The sequence below is a fragment of the Capsella rubella genome, unplaced genomic scaffold, assembly GCF_000375325.1.
Source record: "Capsella rubella cultivar Monte Gargano unplaced genomic scaffold, Caprub1_0 scaffold_7, whole genome shotgun sequence".
NCBI lineage: Eukaryota > Viridiplantae > Streptophyta > Magnoliopsida > Brassicales > Brassicaceae > Capsella > Capsella rubella.
In genome coordinates this window covers 10,231,000-10,254,528 of record NW_006238917.1, presented here as the reverse complement: position 1 = coordinate 10,254,528, position 23,529 = coordinate 10,231,000, and the positions used below count along the sequence as shown (strand labels likewise).

Below are 23,529 nucleotides of genomic sequence, written 5' to 3'. Positions count from 1 at the left end.
AAGAAGAAAATCAGTTAATGGCAGTAAAAGCAACAAAAAAGAAGACTGTTATCAGGAAAAGAAAGGTGGGCTTTTATTGCAAACCAATGTATTTGATACTCGTGCATGTTCTTAGTTTCAATTTTCAAAGTCTTAAGCTACTCAAATTGATTTTATGCAGGGACAACAAGAAGCTGACCAAATGCTTGAATCTCAACAGAGCTTGCAACCAATGGTTTGTGCTTTGATTTGATTTTCTGTGATTAATTTGGTCATTAATAAAGTGCATGTTCTTATATGAGATAAAGAATAGGATGTCTTGAATATTTTATTTATAGTTGAAACATTTTAATTGTTTGTACAGGAAACTATGAGTTCAGAGGGAATGAGCATGAATGGTTACTATGGTCCTCAACAGAACGTTCAAGGATTGGTATGCTATGTTAGTTAATTGTTACAAATCTGTTCAAAGCGTTTCGACATCTACCATTACCCTGATACTCAAACCTGTTTTGACTGTGGATATAGTTAAATTTAATGGAGCCACCTCACGAAGGTTACTATGTTAATCAAAGAACCATCCAAGGCCTGGTGAGTTTAGTATATACTTAAATTCTTGAGTCCCCCATATTTATGCTAAGTAGTAAGTATAAGTTAATGATATGATGTGGTTTGCTTTTTTCGACTTCAGGGACAACTGAATTCTATAGCACCGGTGCAGGACAGCTTCTTCACAAATCAGCAAGCCATGCCTGGGCTGGTACATTATAACATCCTCCAAACTGGTTATAGAAGCCATGATCTTATTGTAATATGTTTCGTTTTATTGTCTGGCGCAGGGCCAAATGGATTTCAGGCCACCTCCCAATTTCACTTACAGTTTACAGGTCTCAGCTGCCTGAATAAATTCTTTAAGTTGATTCACTTTGAATGAGGATTAATGTATTTGTGCTTTAACCACATGTTTTGATTTGATTTTTCTTTCAGGAAGAGCATTTGAGATCTGCCCAATTGCCTGGTAGTTCATCAAGACAGCTATAGTAACACGTTTGATTAGTTTGGAAACATTTTTGCAAGAAGCTGTTTTCAAACATTAGGATAGCTCCATATTCCTCCATGGAGTTTGAGTTGCAATGACAAAGATGAAATCGTTTAGATTTGGTTTTCTGTACATTGTGGGGATATTGGCTGGTTTTGATCTTAAAAGATACACAAGTCTGAGTGGATAATCTGGGATCACGTAGAACTATGTTAGCCTTGTAACACTTTTATCTTAAAAAGATACACAAGTCTCCTTTTGTATATCAAGTTCATAAGCAATTTGGAATTCTCTTCTTGTTAACATTACTTATTAAACACTCAAAAAGTAGTCAAAGGAGCCAATGGAGAGATGATTAAACTTGAACAAGACTATCTTCAAGTGGAACAAACAATGACTTAATTTACTAAAATTAGAGACAATTAGTTCATAAGTTAAATTGAAATTATTATTATTTTTTAATCGCTAATCCAATCTTGATAAATCCCGTTCAGACACACAACAATCCCTGGTCGGTCGTTGGGGTTTGGTGGGCGTGTCCCTTTCTTTTTATTCAGACAAAATCAAGAAAATTACCAGAGTTGGTGAAACAAACATTTGCAAAAAAGAAACAACAAATCAAGGTTGAGACTTGAAGAGAGATTGAAATTTTGATGGAGAAAGTGAATCAAACCTTCTTCTTATCTCATGGATCTCCAACTTTAAGCATAGACGATACCTTAGAGGCGAGACAATTCTTCAAATCATGGAGTCAAAAGGTTCTTCCTCAAAAACCCAAATCGATCTTAGTCATCTCTGCTCATTGGGACACCAAGTACCCATCCGTCAACACTGTTCTTCGCAATTCAACGATCCACGATTTCTATGGCTTCCCTGATCCCATGTACAAGGTATAAACCAAAAAAAAAAACCTAACTTTGGTCATTTCAACAGATTCACACAATAAGATTGTTGAGACGATGCATAAAGTTTTGATTTTTAAATGTTTGATTCTCTCTATTGGGTCGATTTTGAAATGTTTGTAGCTGAAATATGAAGCACCAGGAGCAATTGAATTGGGGAAGAGGGTTAAAGAGTTGTTAATGGGAGAAGGAGGAATGAAACGTGTTGATGAAGATACAAAGAGAGGACTTGATCATGGAGCTTGGGTTCCTCTTATGTTGATGTATCCAGAAGCTGATATACCTGTTTGTGAACTCTCTGTTCAATCAAAACAAAATGGGAGTTATCATTATAACATGGGTAAAGCATTAGCTCCATTGAAAGATGAAGGTGTTCTTATCATTGGCTCTGGAAGTGCTACTCATAACTTGAGGAAGCTTGACAGAAGTATCACTAATGGCGTCTCGGTTCCTTGGGCTCTGGAGTTTGATCATTGGCTTAGAGATTCTCTCCTTCAAGGAAGGTTTGAAAGTTTGAACCTTTTTTTTGCTGCTTAATGTTATGCAAAACCACATTCAGTTTTTTTATTAAGTTTGTTTTCAGGTATGGAGATGTGAATGAGTGGGAAGTGAAAGCTCCGAATGCGAAAATGGCGCATCCATGGCCCGAGCATTTGTACCCGTTACACGTTGCGATGGGTGCAGCAGGTGAAGGTGCAAAGGCAGAGCAAATCCACACAAGTTGGCAACTCGGTACCTTGTCTTATTCTTCTTATAGTTTCACTTCTCCTCTTTGAAACATTTCAGTCTTTATCATCTTGACTTGTTCTGTCTCTTCTTCTTCGATTAAGCCTTTGTGTGTTCATTTGTCTTTAATGATCCAAATCATGATTCATGTCTTCTATACAAATACAAATCCTCACTGTAATGTATGAACATCCCTTCACTTGTGAATTTGAATAAATTGTGTTATGTATTAGCTTTGTGGTGTTTCATCATCCGCACCTTCAAAATCTCAAAAATTGTGGTCTGTACTGTATTTTGCTTCTTTTTGTACTTTGACATTCTCTTTAGTTTTCACAACATCCCATTTTTTCACCCGAGTCCTTGCGCTGGTTAGTTCAACAGATTCCAGTGATCCACACAACTCCACGATATCATAGCTACCGCGACAGTCGATTTGTTAGGTTTTTGGCTTAGCAAAACCTTAAAACATCCAATGGGAAGAATTCAACCTCAAGATATACCATTGACTAGTCCCAATGCGGGAACTTGTTAACATATGCCGTTTGGAACACTAACATCTGAGGCCAACCTGGTCACTGATCCATTTCCTTGATCTTTCACCAAATGGTAAGAATGCAAAGTCTGTGATATGGTCTGTTATTCTCATCATATTACCACACAAAGGCAAATCTTGTTATAAGAGATGTATACATATAATGAAGAAGAATTCAGTTTTACTTTTTGAGAAAGATGAGCACCTCAAATAGTGAAAGGAAAGATTTGCAAGTGTTCAATGTGAAACCTTTGAGAAAGATGAGCATAAATTTACTCTAAACATCCGTAATTTGCTATCTAAGCAAGCTACCAGGTCCGGTATATATGATTCAATCGTTACCATATTTTATTAAGGTTTAGAAGACGCAATTTCCCTACACTTTCAAAGTATGGCCAAGACTTACAGCTGTCAAGTGAACGAACTATGCAATAGTTAGAAAAAACGAGTGCATACATAATTTACGATTTATCAAAGTGAACTAAAGTGTCTGCATGAATAAAAAAAATCATTTTCGTTTTGACCAACGTTGTAAAAACCACTCAATTGTTAATATATATTCCCATGTGTAGTGGGATTAGTGGTATATTCGTTGTTTGCTAAAGTTCATTCACACTACTACTACTCTGTTCAATTTCTCAAGTCGGATCATGGAATTGAGAAATTAAGGTCCAATAGTCTCCAAAAAACTACTAGTAATCTAAAATCTAAACATATAATATGGCTTTGTAGTGGGCAAAACAGATTCATTCCTCTCTTAATTTTTAGGACGAATAACAAACTGTTAGGGCCAAATTCATATTACATAAAAGTGATCCGTAATAATTTCACACCATTTTCTATTTTATTTCTAGGACCACACGTATTATAGTTTATATAGCAGTGAATAGCACCAATTCATTTGATACCAATATATAGTATTGTGAGTAGACTAAATATTTGTGTTTCTTTTGACTGTATGACGTTGCTAAAACCCATTAAAGAGAAAGTGCTTCATCCACTAAACGAATTCATTCGAATTTATCCTATAAAGGTTTTTAAGATTGACTTGGTGAAACTTGGTGAAAAAAAGTAAGAAGAAGATGGAATTATTCGACCACCTCATCAAACTAAAGCTACCAATTACACACAAAATACTAGTGTGGTTCCATATCCACTTAGATTTTAAAGAAAAAAAGGATTAAAAGTTATATGTTTTAAAAATCATAAGCACACAAAATTCTCATGCATGATCTTAGCATTTAAACATCTAGTAGTCTTATAGCTTTATTAGCTTATAAATAGACATCTAATCTTAGTTACTCTTCACAACTAAAACCTCAAATGGTTTATCACACCAAGAACATGTCTAATCTATTAATCACTTTGAGTTTTACTGTCCTTTTATTACCACTCGAAATGGTTTCCTGTGGTAGACAACATCATAGAAGTTCCTTGGCCAAGGAGGCCGATCTCGTGACAGATTTGCCCGGACAGCCTGATGTGAGTTTCAAACATTACGCCGGTTATGTTCCTGTCGATAAATCCAACACAAGAGCTTTGTTTTATTGGTTCTTTGAAGCCATGGATCTCCCTAAAGAGAAACCTCTAGTTCTCTGGCTTAATGGAGGTATAACAACAACTCAATAAAATAACAAAACATTTTTATGATAACACGTAAAATAATAGACTGATGTGGTTAAGTTTTGCTTAGTTTATGTTGTCTCATGAGAGAGAACATTAAGACTTTTGGTAATATGTATACTATATGTACGTAGGTCCAGGATGCTCTTCGGTGGGATATGGAGCAACACAAGAAATTGGTCCGTTCCTCGCGGACACTAACCAAAAAGGACTTATATCTAATCCATACGCATGGAATAAAGGTTATAATATAAAATTTTCATATCATCATAGATACAATATAAAATTTATAATAATGGAAAAGGGTTTGATGTGCTTATGCATGCAGAGGTCAACATGCTGTTTTTAGAATCTCCCGTCGGCGTTGGTTTTTCATATTCAAACACAAGTAGCGATTATCAAAATCTTAACGATCACTTTACAAGTAGGTCTATAATTTCATATATAGTCTTGTGTTTTATAGTACGTACCATGCATACTTCTAGTAATAAACATAAGTGTATGTTTTATCATCAGAAAAAGATGCATACACATTTCTTTGCAACTGGTTTAAGAGATTCCCAGAGCACAGAGGAAATGAGTTCTATATTGCTGGCGAAAGTTACGCAGGTTATAATCTAAATCATCTTATTTTTAGTCAGAACTAATAATATGGTCTAGCTAGTTCATTGGCTTTATAATACTGCATATATATTTTTTGGCTAACGTGTTATGTATACAGGAATATACGTACCCCAGTTAGCAGAGGTCGTGTACGATAACAATATAAAAAACAATGATTCGTCACTTTACATCAATCTTAAGGGGTTTTTGGTAAGCTTGAGTCTCTCTTAATACTAGCTAAGTGTCATGTAGTTAAATTAAAATTTGCATAGCAAGATCCTAAATTCAAATCCAACCCGTCCGATATTTTTTTCCTTCTTTTGGCTATATATACTTAGTTGGGGAATCCAGATATATCAAATCCAGATGATTGGAGAGGATGGGTGGATTATGCATGGAGCCACGCAGTGATATCAGACGAGACACATAGAAACATAAACAAGTTATGCAACTTCAGCAGCGACAATGTTTGGCAAAACAAAGAGTGCAATGAAGCCATAGCAGAAGTTGACAAGCAGTACAACGAGATCGATATCTATAGCATCTATACCTCTGCGTGTAAAGGAGGTTCTTCTGCGCAGTCGTCTTATTTCGCATCAGCACAGTTCAAAACAAATTATCACATTAAATCTAAAAGGGTATGTGTTTACCTATTTTGTTAAGCTATATCACATTAAGGCTATACCAAATTGTTATTGTTTGCATGCTTTAGATGCCACGAAGGCGCTTGGGTGGATACGACCCGTGTTTAGACGATTACGTGAAAATATATTATAATAGGGCAGATGTTCAGAAAGCTCTTCATGCAAGTGATGGAGTTAATCTCAAGAACTGGACCATTTGCAAGTATGTGTTGTATATGTTCTATTCTTTTTTTTGTACGTATGATATATGATAGAACTTGTCTGAATAGTTTTGGTATATATACTGAGATTGCAGCATGGAGGTCTTTCATAACTGGACTTATTTAGTGACCTCAGTTTTGCCTATATATGAGAAACTCATCGCGGGAGGATTAAGGATATGGGTTTACAGGTAACACTCATTTAATATACCAAAAGTATGTGTTGAAAATAGGGTAAAAAACAAAATAGTGTTGCTTCTTACGCAAGTGATATCACTGAACATTTTAAAGCTTTACTACTTTAGTTGGTTATATAGTAATTATATATGGCCGTTGGCTTGATTTGGTTTATGTGATGGGCTCAGTGGTGACACAGACGGATGTGTTCCAGTACTCGGAACTCGGTATAGCTTAAACGCACTCGGATTACCAATCAAGTCAGCTTGGAGGCCATGGTACCATGAGAAACAGGTCCAATACATGATCACATACATATGATGGATCTTATGAACCGGTTATTTTAGATTTTAATTTGGGTTTCTTGATGATACTTTGTATTACAATGAACAATATAGGTAAGTGGGTGGGTTCAAGAATACGAAGGTCTAACATTTGCTACGTTTAGAGGAGCTGGACATACAGTTCCTAGCTTCAAACCGAGCAGCTCCCTCGCGTTTTTCTCTGCCTTTATCAAAGGGGTTCCTCTCCAGTCATCGCGGGTAGAGACAAAGATCAAGAACTAAGATGGTTTGGTAATCTTGTATTGAGTATTCAAGTTTTCATAAAATTTGGAGGATTGTGGGTTTTGTAATGTGAAATTGTCAGATATGGCATATGCATAAATAAAGATTGTAAGAGTGAAGATGTGTGTTACTATGCTACTTTCTATGTAATGATGGTTTTGATCAAACTTTTATCTCTGTATTAGCTTTCTCCATTTTCAAAATCTCAAGAATGTACGTTTGCTAAATCTTATGCAATTCATCTCCCATTTACACTCTGCTGCTTCCTTCAAGCTCAAACTGAGTCTTTTTGCCTCTCCTAAATTTTTCACTTTGATCTTCTCTTTAGTTTGCACCACATCCCATCTTTGGCGTGAATGGTTGCACCGCTCACGAGTTCAACAGATTCAGGGGTACCACGCAGCTCCACGTCGAATTTCTGCAACAACATAGCTAGTGCGACGGTTGATTCCATTAGAGCAAACTGGTCTCCAATGCATTTCCGTGGCCCTCCACCAAATGGTAAGAATGCAAAGTCTGATATGATCTGTTCTCATGATAAGTACCAAACAAAGGCAATTTTTGTTACAAGGCATAAGAGAGTTAACTGCAGAATCTTTTTCAGTGTTATTTATTTATTCTTTGAGAAAGATGATCCCACACTAAGGGAAAGAGTTGCAAGTTTTTCGATTTTCACCTCGTTCGGATATAGTGCCCCAGGGCTTCGAGATGGGTCAAAGCCAGCCCATCCTTCAATTCCATTACTCTCCTTTGTTCTTAAAAACCTCTCGGGCTCAAAATCGTGGGGATTATCCCAAAAGTATGGAGATCTGTGGAGATTATACACCTGAAAGCAAAAACAAAATAGAGTCGTCAAAGAAAAGCAGGGTTCCAATGAGGAAGCATAAACAAATACAGACACTACCACTTACAGAAATGAAGATATCAGTCCCTTTCGGAACTTTATGACCTTCTTTTTCACCTTTGTATCCTCCTGTTCATACATGCAGCAAAAAGAAAGAGCAGACATATATGAGCTCAGGACTGGGTTTCTCTAGTTATATTGGACATATTATGTGGTAATGAAAGAAAATGTCTATACGTATTACTTAGCAAGTGTAGGGTTCAAGACATACCGGGTAAGGTTTCTGCTTTGAGAGTGCGTCTGATGAGCAAAGGTGGCTGAGGAAAGAGACGAAGGACTTCTACAACGATCAGTCGTATGTACCTACAGAAGCATGGAACAATACGGTCAACAAATTAAACAAAGACCAAAAGAAAAGATTAAAGAAGATATTTTTCGAGTTAACATACTTACTCCAGATTTTTCATTGATTCATAAGTGGGTGGACCTTCACCAAGCACAGCATCAATCTCAGCTTGAGCTTTCCTAATTTTTTCAGGATTCTGCAAAATTTAGAAAAGAATGCTAAGACTGTACAATGAGCTTTTAAGCAGACATGGAAAAAACATAGAAGACTCTGAAGTGCATACTTGTGACAGAAGAAAAACAGCCCAAGTTAGAACTGCTGCTGTTGTCTCATGACCAGCAATTAGCATAGTCATCAAGTCATCCCTCAGCTGTTGAAACAGTTGTGTGAAAGTAATGAATCAAACATAAAAGAGACAAATAAAATTGTTAATCAGAAAGCGATAAATCTTACCTGCCGGTCATCTATATCAGCACCACGCATATCGACTAAGAACCGCAAAAGACTTGCATCCTAAGAATCCAAGAGTGCACAATCAGAGGAGTTTCAGAATGGGACTAAAAAGGGAAGGATTCTTTAATACTTGTGCGAGACAAAACCTTGAGATTAGAGTAGTCCCTTTCCTGGAGCTTCTCCACATCTGTTTCCTGGGAGAACAAATAACAACATGAGAACAAAAACAGCAGAACCAAGAACAAAAAAAGAAAGTGAAGTACCTGTCTTGTCTCTTTAGCATTTTGAATGAGTCCATCAAGGCAGTCGTTTATAATCTTCAGATCTTTTTGGAACTTTCGTTGCCTCGGAACTATCCATCTGGCTGGAGGAAAATTCCAATAAGGAAAGTAGAAAGTAGACCGATGCTCTGCCTCAAAAAGAGTTCCATAAACTGCCTGTGATGTAACAGAAAATATCAATGGACCAGAGTACCTCGAAAGACTAGTGGAGAGCCAGTTCAATACTAGAATGCTAACCTTGATCACAGGGGACTCTTTTGTGACAGAGCCAAAATCGTAGTTGAACACGCTAAGCCCTATAATATCAAGTGCCAGACTCGAAAATTCTGCTTCAAGATCCAACTCAATCGTGTCCTCTCCACTTGAAACTTCTTTCTCCCTTAAGAGTTTCTCAGATTTCAATATCATTTTCTCCGAACAGTCACTAAACACTTTGACCATGGCCTCTAGATAATATTTATGGAATGCAGGAGTTATAGCTACAACAAAAATTTGAAGAAAACAATCATTAGTAGTGCCATGCCATGGTACTTCACTATCTAATACATATAGATCACAATGTGCTTTTACCTCTTCTCCTTAGCTTCCAGGTATCTAGATCAGCCGGTATCAACCCTTTTCCCATAATCGGCTCTAAGATCTCAGCAAGAACCCCCTAGAGAAACACAGGACATTACTTGATGGTACCGAAGTAAACAATAGAAATGCCTCTTCCTCAATCGAATACTCCGGTTATACCTTGTCATAATTAAAAGCGTTTTCGCGTAGGACATGCCTTGCAACAATAGGATCTGAGATGACAACAAAAGCCTTTGGACCAAACGCAAGCTTGTACACTCCTCCATGCTTTTAAATCAAAAACAAAACCACATAATCAAACAAACTTGCTTACAAAAATAACCAACTTCAAGTAAAACATGGAGACGAATCCACATTACATATACCTCCAAGAACCAGTCGTAAAGCGATAAAAAGAGAGGCTTTCCAAACAAATCAGAGACAGCTCCTTCAGCAGTAGGCATTGACCCCAAATTCCCACCACTTAAAAAATTAGTAAGAAGGTTGCTCGCATCGTCCAAAATGTTACCATTCTTTGGCTCTTTCGTATTAGTAGATTGGCACCTAAAATAAAGTTTCCCCACAAAATCAAATTCCGTTTACAACAACTATACCATTCCAAAGGCTCTTTCTTTATAACCTAACTATGGCATAAAGACAAAATCAAACTCCATTTACAACAACTATACCATTCCAAAAGGCTCTTACTTTCTCTTCTTTGGTTCTGAATTACACAATCCGAATATATAAAAATCAATACTTTATGCCATAATTAGGTTATTTCTAGAACCATATCTCTAGATTCAAGCAAACAGTATCAAAAGCCCCCAAATTTACAATCAGAAAGAAGAGAAATTGGAAGGGAGAAACCAACCTGATGGAAACAGAAGCTCTCCGGGGATTAACAGAGGAAAGAGTGTGAGAGTAATCGCTTCTACCCAGATGAAGACCACCGCCATAGAAGTAACTGGAAGAAGTAGCAGCGGCAGGAAAAGCCATGGAAGCTACCATCTTCTAAAGATTGAAGAAGATGAAACATTCTTTCTTCCTTCCTTCTTATCTATTTGCTGAAAATGGCCACTTCAAGTAGCAAGCATAACGACGACAGAGATTGCACTTGCAACCAGATTCTTTAGTGCTTACACTGACACGTGTCTTTCCATATTTTAATTGTTGTTTGTGGGACTATCTTGGTAGATGAGAAAATTGTATTCCAATATTATTAATAACAGATAAGATGGGAGTGGAGAATGCAAAAATAAGGAAACACAACAAAACGAGGTATGGACGATTTTGCAAATTTGTTAAATATCCAATTTGTTACATTAAAACTTTGAACATAACTAAAAAGTAAAACAAAAGTGAAAAGATCATAATTTTTAAACCATCACTAAGAAATTTATTTAAAAAATATAATTATTTGCTTAATTTAGATAGTTAAATAACTAATTTGATGAATAAAAATTCATAAAGTTATATATATATATATATATATATATATATAATTCATATAGTTAATTATCTATATACAAATGTATCTATATTGGAACGGAATAATATACGTTCTTAAAATTTTAGTATTTATTATTTGCTCCAATGTTATATACTTATATACTAATATTTATATTTAGTACTATTTATGTTACATAATATTAAATGTTTAAAGAGTTTTTTATTTTATTTTATAAGATGTTATATAAATTTAAATATTGTTTAGCATTTTTCACTTTTAATATTTCATGATTGGTTGGATTTTTATTATTAAGTGATTATTATGTAACATTTATTTTTTAACAATCTTTAAATTTTTTGTGTTTTTATCTAAAACAACTATTAATTTGGAGCTGAGGAAGTATTTGATTTATTTTTTAAAGTCATATTTTTTTTAATTACTTATTACTGTTCTAGTCTTCGTTTTTTCATACATTGTTTTGTCTAAATTTTGTTACTCGCTATAGCAAAATTAAAGTTAAATTAAAAAAGTTATTCTAGAATTTATACCACTGTATGTGAGGGCATCTCCAATGGGAGGTGTTAAAGAAAAGTTTATCTTAAACAAAATAATAAAAATAATAAAAACTGAAGAAAGAGAAAAAATGAGTAGTTTAACATAGAGACTTTAGCAACGGGTTCATATAAATTGTGGACAAATGTCAAACACTTAATAATTCAATGAATAAATGAAAATAGAAAAGAAATTATATAAATTAAATAATATAAATTTTTTTTTGTTAGAATCTTTCACCAGTATTACTGATGGAGAATTGAGGAAAACAAATCGACAACATCAAACGTTAGGCGACGACAACCTTTTACAAAATCCGCGTGTCCTAAAGAGACAAATCAAAACGAACGGCTGCGATTTGTTAGATGGTCTTCCTTTGACCAAGTCGAACCAATTAAAACATTTGTTTTTTTTAAAGAAGAGAAAGTCCATAAATACACAACATGGGCTCTCGTCTTTGGTCTCTCTCTCTCTCTCGCATAATAATAATAAGAAGAAGATGGCCAACTCTAACAACGACTGGTCTCAGTTCTACAACAACCAAACCTTCTTCACCACCGCTACAAACTCCACCGTCACAACAACCACTACCACCGCCACGTCATCTGATCATTCTCCCGTGAGCACTGAAACCCGCCGTGTTACTAAACCAACACGTCGGAGGACTAGGGTCTCCCGTCGTACACCTACTACGCTTCTCAAAACCGATACTGCCAACTTCAGAGCCATGGTCCAACAATTCACTGGCGGTCCATCAGCAGTGGCTTTCGGGTCTGCTGCGGCTTCGTCGTCTGGTTTTAGTCTTACCTCGTCGGATCCTACTGCTGGAGCTTCGTCCATTGGCTATCAAGCTCCTTGGCAATACCAAACGGCTCATCATCATCACGAGATGCCGCAACAAGAGAGACCGTCGTACATGTTCTCATCGTCAAACCACGTGAGTGCTCTAAGCTATCCTAACGCGGTGGTTTCCAATGGTTTTGTAGCGGCGGATGAGAGTAGAGACGGTGGAGGAGTAGGAGGAGGTTATGTTCCGTCGTCGGAGAGGAGTAGCAATGTTACTTCATGGTTGCAATGAGGAAATGGTGAATTATTCTTTAGAAATTTGTTCTTTTTTTTTTATCAATTGGGAGGAAAAAATAAACACGAAGGAGGAAATGTTAGGTATACTGACTTTGTTTGTAGGAGAATGAAAACTTTGACTATTGATAATTTTTTTCTTTTAAGTTTTTGTTTTGTTTATTTTTCATGTTTTTGAGGACTTTTTGTCGACGCATAAATTTGAATAAACTGAAATAGCATATACCAAATTGACATATCGTCAATTCAAAAGTTAAGAGTTCATTTAGAAAGAAAGTAAGAAAGAAAAAAAAAACTCTAAAGTGGCTTTGGAAACAAATGTAATCAATATTGTGATCTTATCATATGGATAAATATATTCATAACTTTTCGACTACACTATTATAAATTTTGTGAATGTATACATTATAGTATGTTAATACGTTACACATATATTTTACCAACTTATTTAAGCTATATATTCTCTGGGATCATTGATCGATAGCTCTATATAAAGGACATCGACTTGTAATGGGCATATTCATACTTCTATGGATTAAAAAGATCATTATGCATTCATATATATACTGTTATCCCGAATGAGATGTACTCATTTTATAGCTAGTGTTTGCATTTTACAATAACGAAGTTTTTTTTAATATTTATAAGGATCTCGCAGGCGTAATCTATTGAATTCACATTGTTCTTGCTTATCTCTCAAACTACATGGATCCATGATATGGTTGCATGGGTGTGTGAAACTAACTTTTGTTGAATAACTATTGAGAGTTGAATTTAGAACTTCTTTTTATACATTCATAATTTCATATGACTTGTACATAGAAATTATAAAGGTCATCTCTATGAATTGTCTTTTCCTTATTCTCCCTTACATGTGATGATGATTAACTTTAAGAAAAATCTTTAGTTGGCCTTTCAATCTAACGAAGAATTTTCTATAAAGAAAGAGAAGTAAGGAATATTATTTTACAACATCGCCGTTGCTTTTTTTCTTTCGGAAACAAGAGAAAGTGATCAGTCGGTGAAATTAGGCTACCAACATGTGAAAAAAACTCACGTGTTGTTGTTTTGGTCTCTTTTCTTGGGATATATATATATATAATATATTGGGAAAAGTACATGATGAAGACCCCAAATTTGAAATTATCAAATTTTGGAGAAACATTCGTTAATGTGAATAATGTTATACTTAATTACTATTGCGTTTCCACACTCTTATTTTGTTGCGTAAACAATATGTGTTGCAATACGAAGATCATCCGATCTTGGTGTTAATGTATGATGCATACCGTTCGGATATGTGTGTTATGTGTATATGCTTTTTGCTTTCTTAAATCGGATTTCAAAGTACCCTAACAGAATCAGAACTTTTAAACCATTTCAGAACTTTTAAACCATTTTAGTAAATCATAAGGGCAGTTCAAGCAAACTCATTATATGCAATCCGGGTTGGATAGTCATAAATGACATCGTGGAATGACAAAGGCAAGTATCGCTTGATCAAGGAAGATAGGATAAACCAACCCTTAGAACAATATATAGCTACGAGTCTAGGACGAAGCTAAGGTAAGATAGGATAAACCAACCCTTAGAACAATATCTAGCTACGAGTTAGAAACTCCTCCTTGTATCGCTCACTGTGCATGGGACAAAATGAACAAGGTCAACTAATCACTTACCAAATCAGTCTTTAGAAAAATCTAATAAATATAAAAACATATGTTTCTTTTATAAAAGAGAAACAACTATACAACAGCCACATTCAATGAATACAAAAGATGCATATTTTTACCATTGAGAATGTAAGTTATATCCTCAAACTTTTTTAATGGTATACATGTGTGCATCTTTTGTATTTAACATAAAATAATAAATAATTAAAGACATGATGGTATATGAATTTCATAAAATTCAAATCTTTGTTGGTAAAATAATAAATATCTCACATTCACATTTATAACCAAAAAAAGAGTTTAAGACTGAAAAATTATAAGAAAAATACGAATTACTTATTTTGAAACATTATTTTGTAATTATCTGAATTTCTCGAACTTACTAAAATAAAATACATTCAACACTGTTTTTTCAAGTATTTTTATTTTATTATAATTCTTCAAGTTTTGAAGAAATTTTAGAATGTTATATTATAAATAAATTTTAATAATAATTATTTGTGATTCATATATCCTTGTGCTTTTAATTTTCATATTTCATATTTTTCTTCAATATACATATTGAATATTTTGTATTAATTAGATTTTTTGTATTAATTTTCAAATTTATAGTATCTAATATGACATATGTAAATTCATTTTCAATATGTCAACTTTCATTTTGTTCAATTCCTCAATATTTTAAAGTTTTATCATCTCAACCAAGTGTAAATTTATTTTCGGCTTAGTCTTTCTTATATATATTTAGTCCATTATCTTTATTTAACACATACTTTATTTAAAATATTTATAGAGACAACAATTTTAAAGGCTAAAAATCTATGTAAATGTGAAGATTTGGGTAGTGGTGGCTAAAAATCTATGTAAATGTAAATGTAAATCATCCATCTCAATTATTTTCTCACTCGCCATTAGATTTTAATTTATTTTCTCTTTTCTAACGAGATATGGTGTATTTTTTTTTTTCTATTTTTGTGTAATGAAATTTTGTATTTAAATATTTTCCAAAATGTAAAGACTATGTACTACATATATCCTTTTGTACACCAATACCATGTAATAGTGGATTCATATGTTGATTATGAAATATCTCATAGATTAGAATAAAACTATATATTATGTTTTGTGTGAGAGATTTTTTTTTTTATAATAAAAAAAGGTTTTTATATAGGAAAATAATAGTTTTTTTGTGAAGAGGTAAATTATGTCATATGGATTATATCTCCACTAGGCAATACTAGATTTAGTTTGATAAATCTAACAGATATTTTGTTTCTTTATATAAAATTATATGACATTAACTATAAAATATGTATATTTATATATAATAAATTTTTTATATTGTACAACTCATTAAAGTTTTCCATAAAAATATGAATAACATAGTGATTATCACATCATTATTTCATTTAAAATGTCATAGCTGAAGTGTTAGTGACTATAACAAAGATTGAGACTTTTTATTTTACATTTCCACGAAGTCCTTGCATGCCCATTAAAAATTTTAAGAAAGAAAAAAAATCAAAAATTATCTGAAAATTACTTTAAAACTTAAATATATCGCTCGTGATGATAATGCTTAGAGCATGTTTATTAGTAGCACCTTAGGTTTTGTTCTTAAGCATGTTTTAGTATTAAAATTTAAATGTTAAGAGTTGAGAAATTATTTTTTTGTTTTTAGGTTTTTGTGTGTTTATTGGTAAACTCTTAACTTGTGGTTCTTAGCCAATAAATATTTATTAAAAAATAAAACTAAATTAAAATTAAAGTTTTTTAATTTTAAAAAACTTAATAATTATTGCAATAAAATTGTAAATATAGATATTAAAGTAATCGATGTTATTGTAGTTACTCATATTTTTTCCTTGTTAAATATTTATTATACTATTTTAGTGTTGTATAGTTTTTTTTTACAAATTTATTAAATATTTCATAATACAGAATTTTGTTTTGTATTTACAACTTTTAATCAAGTTTTATTTTTAAAGTAATAAATTATCCTCATGTGAGGTACAATGGGAAGATTTTAAATTGTTATAAAGTATAAACATATTTTATGTATATGATTAAGTCTTTTTTTGTCAACATGTATATGATTAAGTCTTTTCTGAATATTTTAAATTAAATTATGAATAATTAAAAATACTTGTTCATAATTTTTAATATCCAGATGTATAACCAAACATAATATGGACGATTGATTTAGGTTAAGTTTTCAGGTTCATAATCATTTGAAAACACTGACACGTGTCCAAAATGAGAGGTTTGTGTGTTGTTTCTTTTTTTTCTTCTTTGACCAGTCAGACACTGACACCTGTCCGTCTCTTAGTGCTAATATTTTCTCTTAGCTAAAAGACGTTTCTTACAAATTACACACATTAAACATTTAATTTTAATCTGTTCAATACTTAAGAACCACCTAAGAGGTTGCCATTAATCATGGTCTTAGGTTCTTACATCACATTAGAGCTACAAGAATTAACAAACAGCTCTAGTTTTGATTAATATATACAATAACGTTTTATATATGCTTGATTATAATAATAATAATAATAACAAAAACAATATATTTACATAAAAATTATTAAATAATATACAACTTCATTTATCTTTTTTTTTTTTTTGTTAAAATGCATGACTTCATTTATCTTTGAGTGTTCAAACATGGCCGACCTAAATATATATGATATCACCATCTCTCAATTATATTTTACAAAATTGTCGTCTATCACACTTTTTTGGCTTTAAATGTGAATGTGATTTATTTTATTTTTAGGTTGCAAATATTGAAAAGTCTTTTCTTATTGAAAAAAATATGCCAAATTAGAAAACCGCGATTGGAGGGAAAGCCATAGAAACTGTTGAAGATAAACAAACAAATCCCAAAAAAAAAAAAAAAACACTCCAATCAGAAGAAAAAAAATTCAAAGGAGGAAGAAGAAATGAGCGTTAATGGGGAGAACAAGGTCTCAGGAGGAGAAAGCACAGCTTCAGATCGACCGGTTAGAGTCTACGCCGATGGGATCTACGATTTGTTCCACTTCGGTCACGCTCGCGCCATTGAACAAGCCAAGAAATCGTCAGTTTCCTCCATTCTCTATCCCTCTGTGATTTTTCGTTTTCTGATTCGATCTCGATCGATGATTGAAACATTGAGAAATTATGATTTTACTGATTCGATTTGTGATTTTGAAATTTTTGGAAAAATTAGGTTTCCGAATACGTATCTGCTTGTTGGATGTTGTAATGATGAGATTACGAACAAATTCAAAGGGAAGACTGTGATGACTGAATCTGAACGATATGAATCGCTTCGACATTGCAAGTAATGGTTTTTTAATTCTGTGGAGAGCTTTGTTGAATTTTGGGGTTTTTTTTAATTGTAATTGTGTTTTGTTTTTTGGTTAACAGATGGGTTGATGAAGTTATTCCAGATGCACCATGGGTTCTCACTACTGAGTTTCTTGATAAGCATAAGATTGATTACGTAGCTCATGATGCTCTTCCGTAAGATTTGCTTTTGTGTTATATATCTATTAGAAAATTTGTAGTTTTGAGTATAGGTTAATGATCTGTGGTTGTGTTTTGTTTGATAGCTATGCGGATGCGAGTGGAGCTGGAAATGATGTTTATGAGTTTGTGAGTGTTTAAACATAGAGAGGCTCTTCTTTTGTTCCTTTTGTTATCTCTTGTGATTTTGTAAATTTTTGGACTTTGGTTTTGTGCAGGTTAAGTCGATTGGGAAGTTTAAAGAAACGAAACGAACAGAGGGGATCTCGACATCGGATATAATCATGAGAATTGTGAAGGATTATAACCAGTATGTGTTGCGTAATCTGGACCGGGGATATTCGAGAGAAGAACTTGGTGTCAGCTTTGTTAAGGCATGGTCTCCTTTCTTTTTCCTCCACACATCTGGTTTCACTAGTCAACGAATACCTCCTTGATGTGATAATGATGTTATATCCAACTAACATTTTATTTGGATTACTAAATACAGGAGAAGAGGCTTAGAGTGAACATGAGATTTAAGAAACTACAAGAGAAAGTGAAGGAACAACAAGAAAAGGTAGGAGGCGAGGAATCTGTTCTTATGTGTCAATGATGTTGCATCCTGAATCTTTGAATACACAGAACAAGTGGAGAATGGTTGGCTAAGAATGGTGTTAGAATCTCTCATTGTGTAAGTTCTGAATCCTGAATCTTTCCCCGTTTTGCAGATACATACCGTAGCAAAAACTGCTGGGATGCACCATGATGAGTGGCTTGAAAATGCTGATCGTTGGGTTGCGGGATTTCTTGAAATGTTTGAGGAAGGATGTCACAAAATGGTAAGCTAGATAAAAGAAAGGATTAATTCTCTCATCCTCTGAAATCTCAAGCATAGTGTCTCCGTCATTAAGGTCTGGTTGAAACTGTTTTTTTTTCTCACAGGGAACAGCCATCAGAGATGGGATCCAGCAACGGCTGATGAGGCAGGAATCAGAAGAGAACCGGCGCTTGCTTCAAAATGGACTGACAATTTCCGAAGACAATGACGACGAACAAATGTCTGATGACAATGAAGATCTCAGCGTGAGCACTTCGAAATAGTAAAGAAATGAGAGTTTTGGGCTCACGATTCAAGTATTTCGAGATACAGGACCAAAGTCTACTAGAATCCACATTTGTTGCAAAGCTTGTTTATTTCAATTGTACATTAAAAAAAAACTCTACTTCGCAATCTCTACTTTTTATTGTTTTTTATGTTTTCACAATCTCTACTTGTTTGTTTAGTAGACTCAAATGCACATCCGAAAAATAAAAGCAGTCACTTGTATATATATAATCTACGATCAAACACTTCAAATGATTACAATGGCGACCATAAACAGAAACATTTTTATTATAAATAAACAGATGTAAGAATTTAACTCGAATACAATAATCTAATCATTTGAAGTTGAGAAGCTTGGCATCAGCTACCGAATCTCTCTTCTTTCTTGATTTCTTGAAATGTTTTGAAGCTGCCTTTAACACACCATTCCATCCCTAAATCCAATTACAACATCAATTATAAACCAACATCAACAAAACAAAACTGAGAGAACATCATCTATGTAATTACATACCTTGGTAGGAATTGGAAAGCAACCAAGTTTAGGAGAATCTTCATTCTTCATCGAAGTCATATCTAATTTCACCAACTTCTTCTTCTTCTTATTCTTGTTCATTGACATCTTCATCATATTCTTCTTCTTCTTGCCTACATGAAAATCTCCGAGCTTAAGGTTCCTACAAACGCAACCGTCGGAGGAGCCAGAGTCTAGATCGGACGGACTAGCGTAGTTTCTAGGCAAGAGAGGAGACCAGAGAGAGCTCTGTGAGTAATCGAATCCAAAAGCAGAGTTGTCTGGAAATTTACAGAGAAGCTCTCGACACATTACTGGCTGCAAGTATTCAACTACTTTGGTTGTAATCAGAGGATAATTCTCCTTTTCTTCTTCTTCTTTTTCATCATGCAGGTTTATCTGATTCACCATTTTTTTTCTTTGTTACAGATCTTTTTTTTTTTTTTTGAGTAACTCGAGTTGTGTCTTCTTATATTTTGAGTCAAAGGGATGAAGAAGAAAGAAAGACGACCGTTGGGGTCGGATGTGAGAGACGTGTCGTGTAGTGATTGGAATTAAATTATGTCCGAAAAGTTACCGTTGGGAGGCTTACGATTTGCGATTGCGATCGGCGCAGTATTATACATTTGTACAGTGCCGCACGGCCGAATCTAAGATTTTAATATTATTTAAGTCTTTACCGTTACAGTGTTGTATACTGTATTATACAGATTCAGTCTAAAAAATAAAATGTACTAAGAGCAAATTGTTTTATTTGAAATAGTTATAATTATTTTGTTTGAAATTTGAATTATTTGAAGTTTATCTTCATAAATTCAAAAAACTATTTCCTCATGTCCTCCATTCTAAATACATGTTATTAAGTATATAATCATTTAAAATTCAAAGCTGTAAGTATTACATTCTTCGTTTAATATTGAAGTGTCACTCTAGACTTCAAATTTTGTTTCAAAATAAATGTCCTTTTACATTCTCAATGTAGATGTTTGACAATATTTTTGATTTTATCCTTATTATTTTGAGAATTTTTTTAGAAATGCCTCTTTTCAAAAATACTCATTTTATCTATCTACTTTAAAAATTACTTTTGTTTTAATATAAAAAATTATAAAATTTTATATCATTTATAAGGTACTTTTAGATAATTACTACTACTGGAAAATTCTTTGCGGGGTTAAGGGCATAGTTAAAGAGTTTTTTTCTTTCAGATCCGAAAAGTAGACTAAAAAACCTGGATGAAACAAAAAATGATACAAAACATTGATATACTCATGATAGTTTGAACCATTGCGTAAGAAGAACTGATGACACTATTGTTATGAGTTTGAACTTGGCTTCCGACTTGTCATGAGTTTTTTTGGTTCATCTGTTTGAAGACTATTATAACAGCCGTTAAAGAGATACTATTTTTGTACAGTTTCACTTCTTTCCAGATGAAGAAGATCGCTGCGTGGACATATTAGACAAAGAGACATGTCGAGATTCAGACCAAACAACTTCAATCATCACAAGAGACAGCATATCCTTTTGTTTAAAGCTTAGTTTATTACTTCCTTTACTTCATCCGGGACAGAGACAATAAAAGCACAATACATAACATATTAAATGACCATGTTGGCCAATTATTACCAAGGATCATTATTATCTTATTGGTAGCAACAAGTCGAAGGTCCATTACTTCCTAATCAACGAAACAAAGAAATTAACGGTTGGTTTGTTGCGCAAAGTATCGTAACGTCGGCATGCATGATGCGTATACTTCTCAAACAGCTGATCGATGATGGCATCTCCAAAATGAGCAACAAGAAACGGTTCAATGATTGATCTTACCATGTTAGCCCTCTTTTTAGCGACTTCAGACCGACTTGATTGGTCCACATCTTCATCTTTCACTTCACTGTGACCAGTTTTGTTTGAAAAGAGAAGTCCAAATATTGTCTCGAAATTGTTGATCCCGAATGAGCCCTCGTTTTTTATAACTTCCTTCAGCTCACTTTCATCAGGATTGTAGTACGGCAAGTTGAAAGATTCCACATCTGATTCCTTCACGACTCCCTGCATACTCAAAATATTTGTCCATAATCTTATTATAAATACAATCAGGGCTTTGATCTAACCATGAAAGTGGTGCATTAATTCAGAATCTTTGATTTATAAGATACACAAAAATAGTTTTTCTTATAACATTAGCTAAATTTAGTGTCGGCTTAATTTTTGTTATTAGTAATAACTAGCAAATACTTTGATTACAAAAAAAAAGAACAAATAAGTTAACCTACGTACTCTAGAAGAAACCATGGTTTAAGGTCAAGAAATATTAGGTTACCAAAACGAATTAAGAAGTGTAATCCTTTTAGTGGGAGTACCTCAGACACCAAATCGAGGAGAGAATCAGATACCAACGACCAATCTTGAAAACAGTTTTTGGAGAAAGGGTCCAATTTTTTTCTACCCACCAAAGCGAGAGCCATACGTGCATTAGGCATTGTTTCTTCCGCACGCATTCTTAGAAACATCGAGAAATCATTCTTGAACTGATTCAAATAACTCTCGTACAAACTTGGAAGGCATGGACTTCTAAGATACACGTTCTTCTTGTTTTCCTCAAGCCCATCAGGGACTTTAGAAAGCCAATGAAGACTAAAGGATGAATGGACAAAATGAAGAGACTTGCTTGGGAAAAGCCTAGTGTAGAATGAGCCTGGGAGTCCTGAGACGAAGCACTTTGCTTTAACATCCATCTTCAGCTTCTCGTGGAAGGAAGGGACCAACTTGAAAGTTGCATTGAAGTCATTGTCTAGAAGATCGTTCAGACAACAATCGATCTCTGGTGGGTTTTGACCATTTTGTTGGTATGTTGCTATGGTTGTGTTAACGATTTCGGACATAAGCAAGAATTATCTCCGGAAGAACATCCCAAGTCAGCTACTTTGATGCACGCAGGAAATTCCATTCTCACTATCATTTCTTCTACGTTTTTCACCACCATTTGTTTTGCATTATAGACAAGACTTTTCTAAAAAGTTAAAAAAGTGAAATCTGATTATACATTGAAAAAAGCTTGAATATACAAATTGAAAGAAACCAAAAAAAAAAAAAAATAGATATTTGATGCCAGGAGAAAGATAGACAGAAAGGCTCAAAGACGTGTACATATATATTTACAAAAGTTGTTACTCAAATTATCTAATATATATTTTCTAAAGTTTAACTATGGTTCATATGTTATATAGAGAAGTACTAATTAATACCTGCAGCTCAGAATTATTTGCATAGCTGTGTTCTCCATCTCCACCCTTCATGCTAACAACACCCATGTCGACAACTTGGTGTGATTAGATGGTAAAAATGAACATTTTGGGTACAAATATATAAACACAAAAGGGGGTGCAAAGTAAGACGTTCTTGAATGTACTTTAATTTATTGAGGACGACATATTGATCATGAAAATCATTGAAATCGTATTCGTATGTGTGTTTTGGTTTTGTTTTGTTTATCTTGCCGACAAGTAGGGTAACTTTTATTTTGTTTTTCAACTAAAATCTTTCTTCTGGCTAATCTCATCATCGATCTCATTTGTAATATTCAAACAAATTTGATGACACAACAAAAACATTGAACGCAAAAACTAAAAAACATGAGCGTTATGTGGACGTGAATGTTTGTTAAAAGTGATCAATTAAGATTAGAAAACAAAGAAAGAATTACAACAGAATAAACATGCAATAGGAAAACAAAGTTCCACCATTTGATGAATAAAAATAAAAATTTTACGACGCTACGACGAGGGCTATCAACGGTGGCTTTAATCTCGCCAATTTGAATTTTTCTAAACAAGTGATGGTTCAAATGTTTTTTTTCACTTACATAGATCATGTCACACTAGTTGTACACACATTATTTTTTTCTTAAATATAATTTAACATTAAATTATAAAAAATAAAATAATAAAAGAATGCGTGGAATCATTGTTTGTTAAACTGACTGTTTAATAATATTTGTATTTATCTAAACATTTTATATCTTTTTATGCTATTTTTTTTTTCTTGTTATATAACTATCGAAGTTGTTTGTTGATCAATTGTGTTTCATCTTTTATCGTCACTGATCGCTAACTAAAATGAGAGTGTACGGTATTTATCAAATCCTTTAGAATCCCGTAATCCTATCTTCTTACATAATCCCG

General features: G+C 33.6%; 7 protein-coding genes and 1 pseudogene across 7 annotated transcripts in view; 5 read left to right on the top strand and 3 right to left on the bottom strand.

The window, feature by feature from the left end:
* LOC17878686 (protein FAR-RED IMPAIRED RESPONSE 1) overlaps positions 1–1,321 on the top strand; it is a 4,084-nt gene extending 2,763 nt beyond the window's left edge. Inside the window, exons 3-9 of the mRNA XM_006286269.2 lie at positions 1–65; positions 161–214; positions 344–412; positions 508–570; positions 671–739; positions 819–866; positions 967–1,321. The exon at positions 1–65 is cut by the window's left edge and continues 37 nt beyond it. Coding sequence (XP_006286331.2) covers positions 1–65; positions 161–214; positions 344–412; positions 508–570; positions 671–739; positions 819–866; positions 967–1,020 — 422 coding nt within the window. The 3' untranslated portion in view covers positions 1,021–1,321. The remainder of the gene's footprint in view (positions 66–160; positions 215–343; positions 413–507; positions 571–670; positions 740–818; positions 867–966) is intronic.
* Positions 1,322–1,528: 207 nt separating this feature from the next.
* LOC17879697 (extradiol ring-cleavage dioxygenase) lies at positions 1,529–2,897 on the top strand. The gene is made up of 3 exons (XM_006285206.2): positions 1,529–1,908; positions 2,044–2,423; positions 2,504–2,897. The coding sequence occupies exons 1-3, from the start codon at positions 1,672–1,674 to the stop codon at positions 2,694–2,696; spliced, it is 810 nt and encodes a 269-aa protein (XP_006285268.1). The 5' UTR covers positions 1,529–1,671; the 3' UTR covers positions 2,697–2,897.
* A 1,604-nt stretch (positions 2,898–4,501) lies between these two features.
* Positions 4,502–7,007, top strand: LOC17880650 (putative serine carboxypeptidase-like 30). The gene is made up of 10 exons (XM_006282757.2): positions 4,502–4,787; positions 4,936–5,043; positions 5,130–5,225; positions 5,318–5,410; positions 5,523–5,614; positions 5,743–6,042; positions 6,117–6,250; positions 6,344–6,439; positions 6,614–6,719; positions 6,824–7,007. The coding sequence occupies exons 1-10, from the start codon at positions 4,502–4,504 to the stop codon at positions 6,989–6,991; spliced, it is 1,479 nt and encodes a 492-aa protein (XP_006282819.1). The 3' UTR covers positions 6,992–7,007.
* Positions 7,008–7,147: 140 nt separating this feature from the next.
* Positions 7,148–10,508, bottom strand: LOC17877848 (cytochrome P450 97B3, chloroplastic). The gene is made up of 14 exons (XM_006284998.2): positions 10,348–10,508; positions 9,860–10,037; positions 9,654–9,761; positions 9,486–9,570; positions 9,153–9,394; positions 8,898–9,071; positions 8,781–8,828; positions 8,635–8,694; positions 8,465–8,551; positions 8,289–8,377; positions 8,107–8,198; positions 7,903–7,964; positions 7,668–7,817; positions 7,148–7,517 (listed from the first exon to the last, which is right to left on the bottom strand). Exons 1-14 carry the CDS (start codon positions 10,482–10,484, stop codon positions 7,299–7,301), a joined length of 1,731 nt encoding a protein of 576 aa, XP_006285060.1. The 5' UTR covers positions 10,485–10,508; the 3' UTR covers positions 7,148–7,298.
* Positions 10,509–11,846: 1,338 nt separating this feature from the next.
* LOC17880040 (VQ motif-containing protein 22) lies at positions 11,847–12,701 on the top strand. The gene has a single exon (XM_006286082.2). The coding sequence runs from the start codon at positions 11,978–11,980 to the stop codon at positions 12,554–12,556; it is 579 nt and encodes a 192-aa protein (XP_006286144.1). The 5' UTR covers positions 11,847–11,977; the 3' UTR covers positions 12,557–12,701.
* A 4,429-nt stretch (positions 12,702–17,130) lies between these two features.
* Positions 17,131–18,977, top strand: LOC17879979 (choline-phosphate cytidylyltransferase 2). The gene is made up of 8 exons (XM_006284159.2): positions 17,131–17,310; positions 17,443–17,556; positions 17,643–17,738; positions 17,828–17,870; positions 17,960–18,115; positions 18,232–18,300; positions 18,452–18,562; positions 18,666–18,977. The coding sequence occupies exons 1-8, from the start codon at positions 17,174–17,176 to the stop codon at positions 18,822–18,824; spliced, it is 885 nt and encodes a 294-aa protein (XP_006284221.1). The 5' UTR covers positions 17,131–17,173; the 3' UTR covers positions 18,825–18,977.
* Positions 18,978–19,030: 53 nt separating this feature from the next.
* LOC17879331 lies at positions 19,031–19,778 on the bottom strand. The gene is made up of 2 exons (XM_006282864.2): positions 19,343–19,778; positions 19,031–19,262 (listed from the first exon to the last, which is right to left on the bottom strand). The coding sequence occupies exons 1-2, from the start codon at positions 19,751–19,753 to the stop codon at positions 19,164–19,166; spliced, it is 510 nt and encodes a 169-aa protein (XP_006282926.1). The 5' UTR covers positions 19,754–19,778; the 3' UTR covers positions 19,031–19,163.
* A 1,238-nt stretch (positions 19,779–21,016) lies between these two features.
* Positions 21,017–22,659, bottom strand: LOC17877398 (annotated as a pseudogene).
* Positions 22,660–23,529: the final 870 nt, after the last annotated feature.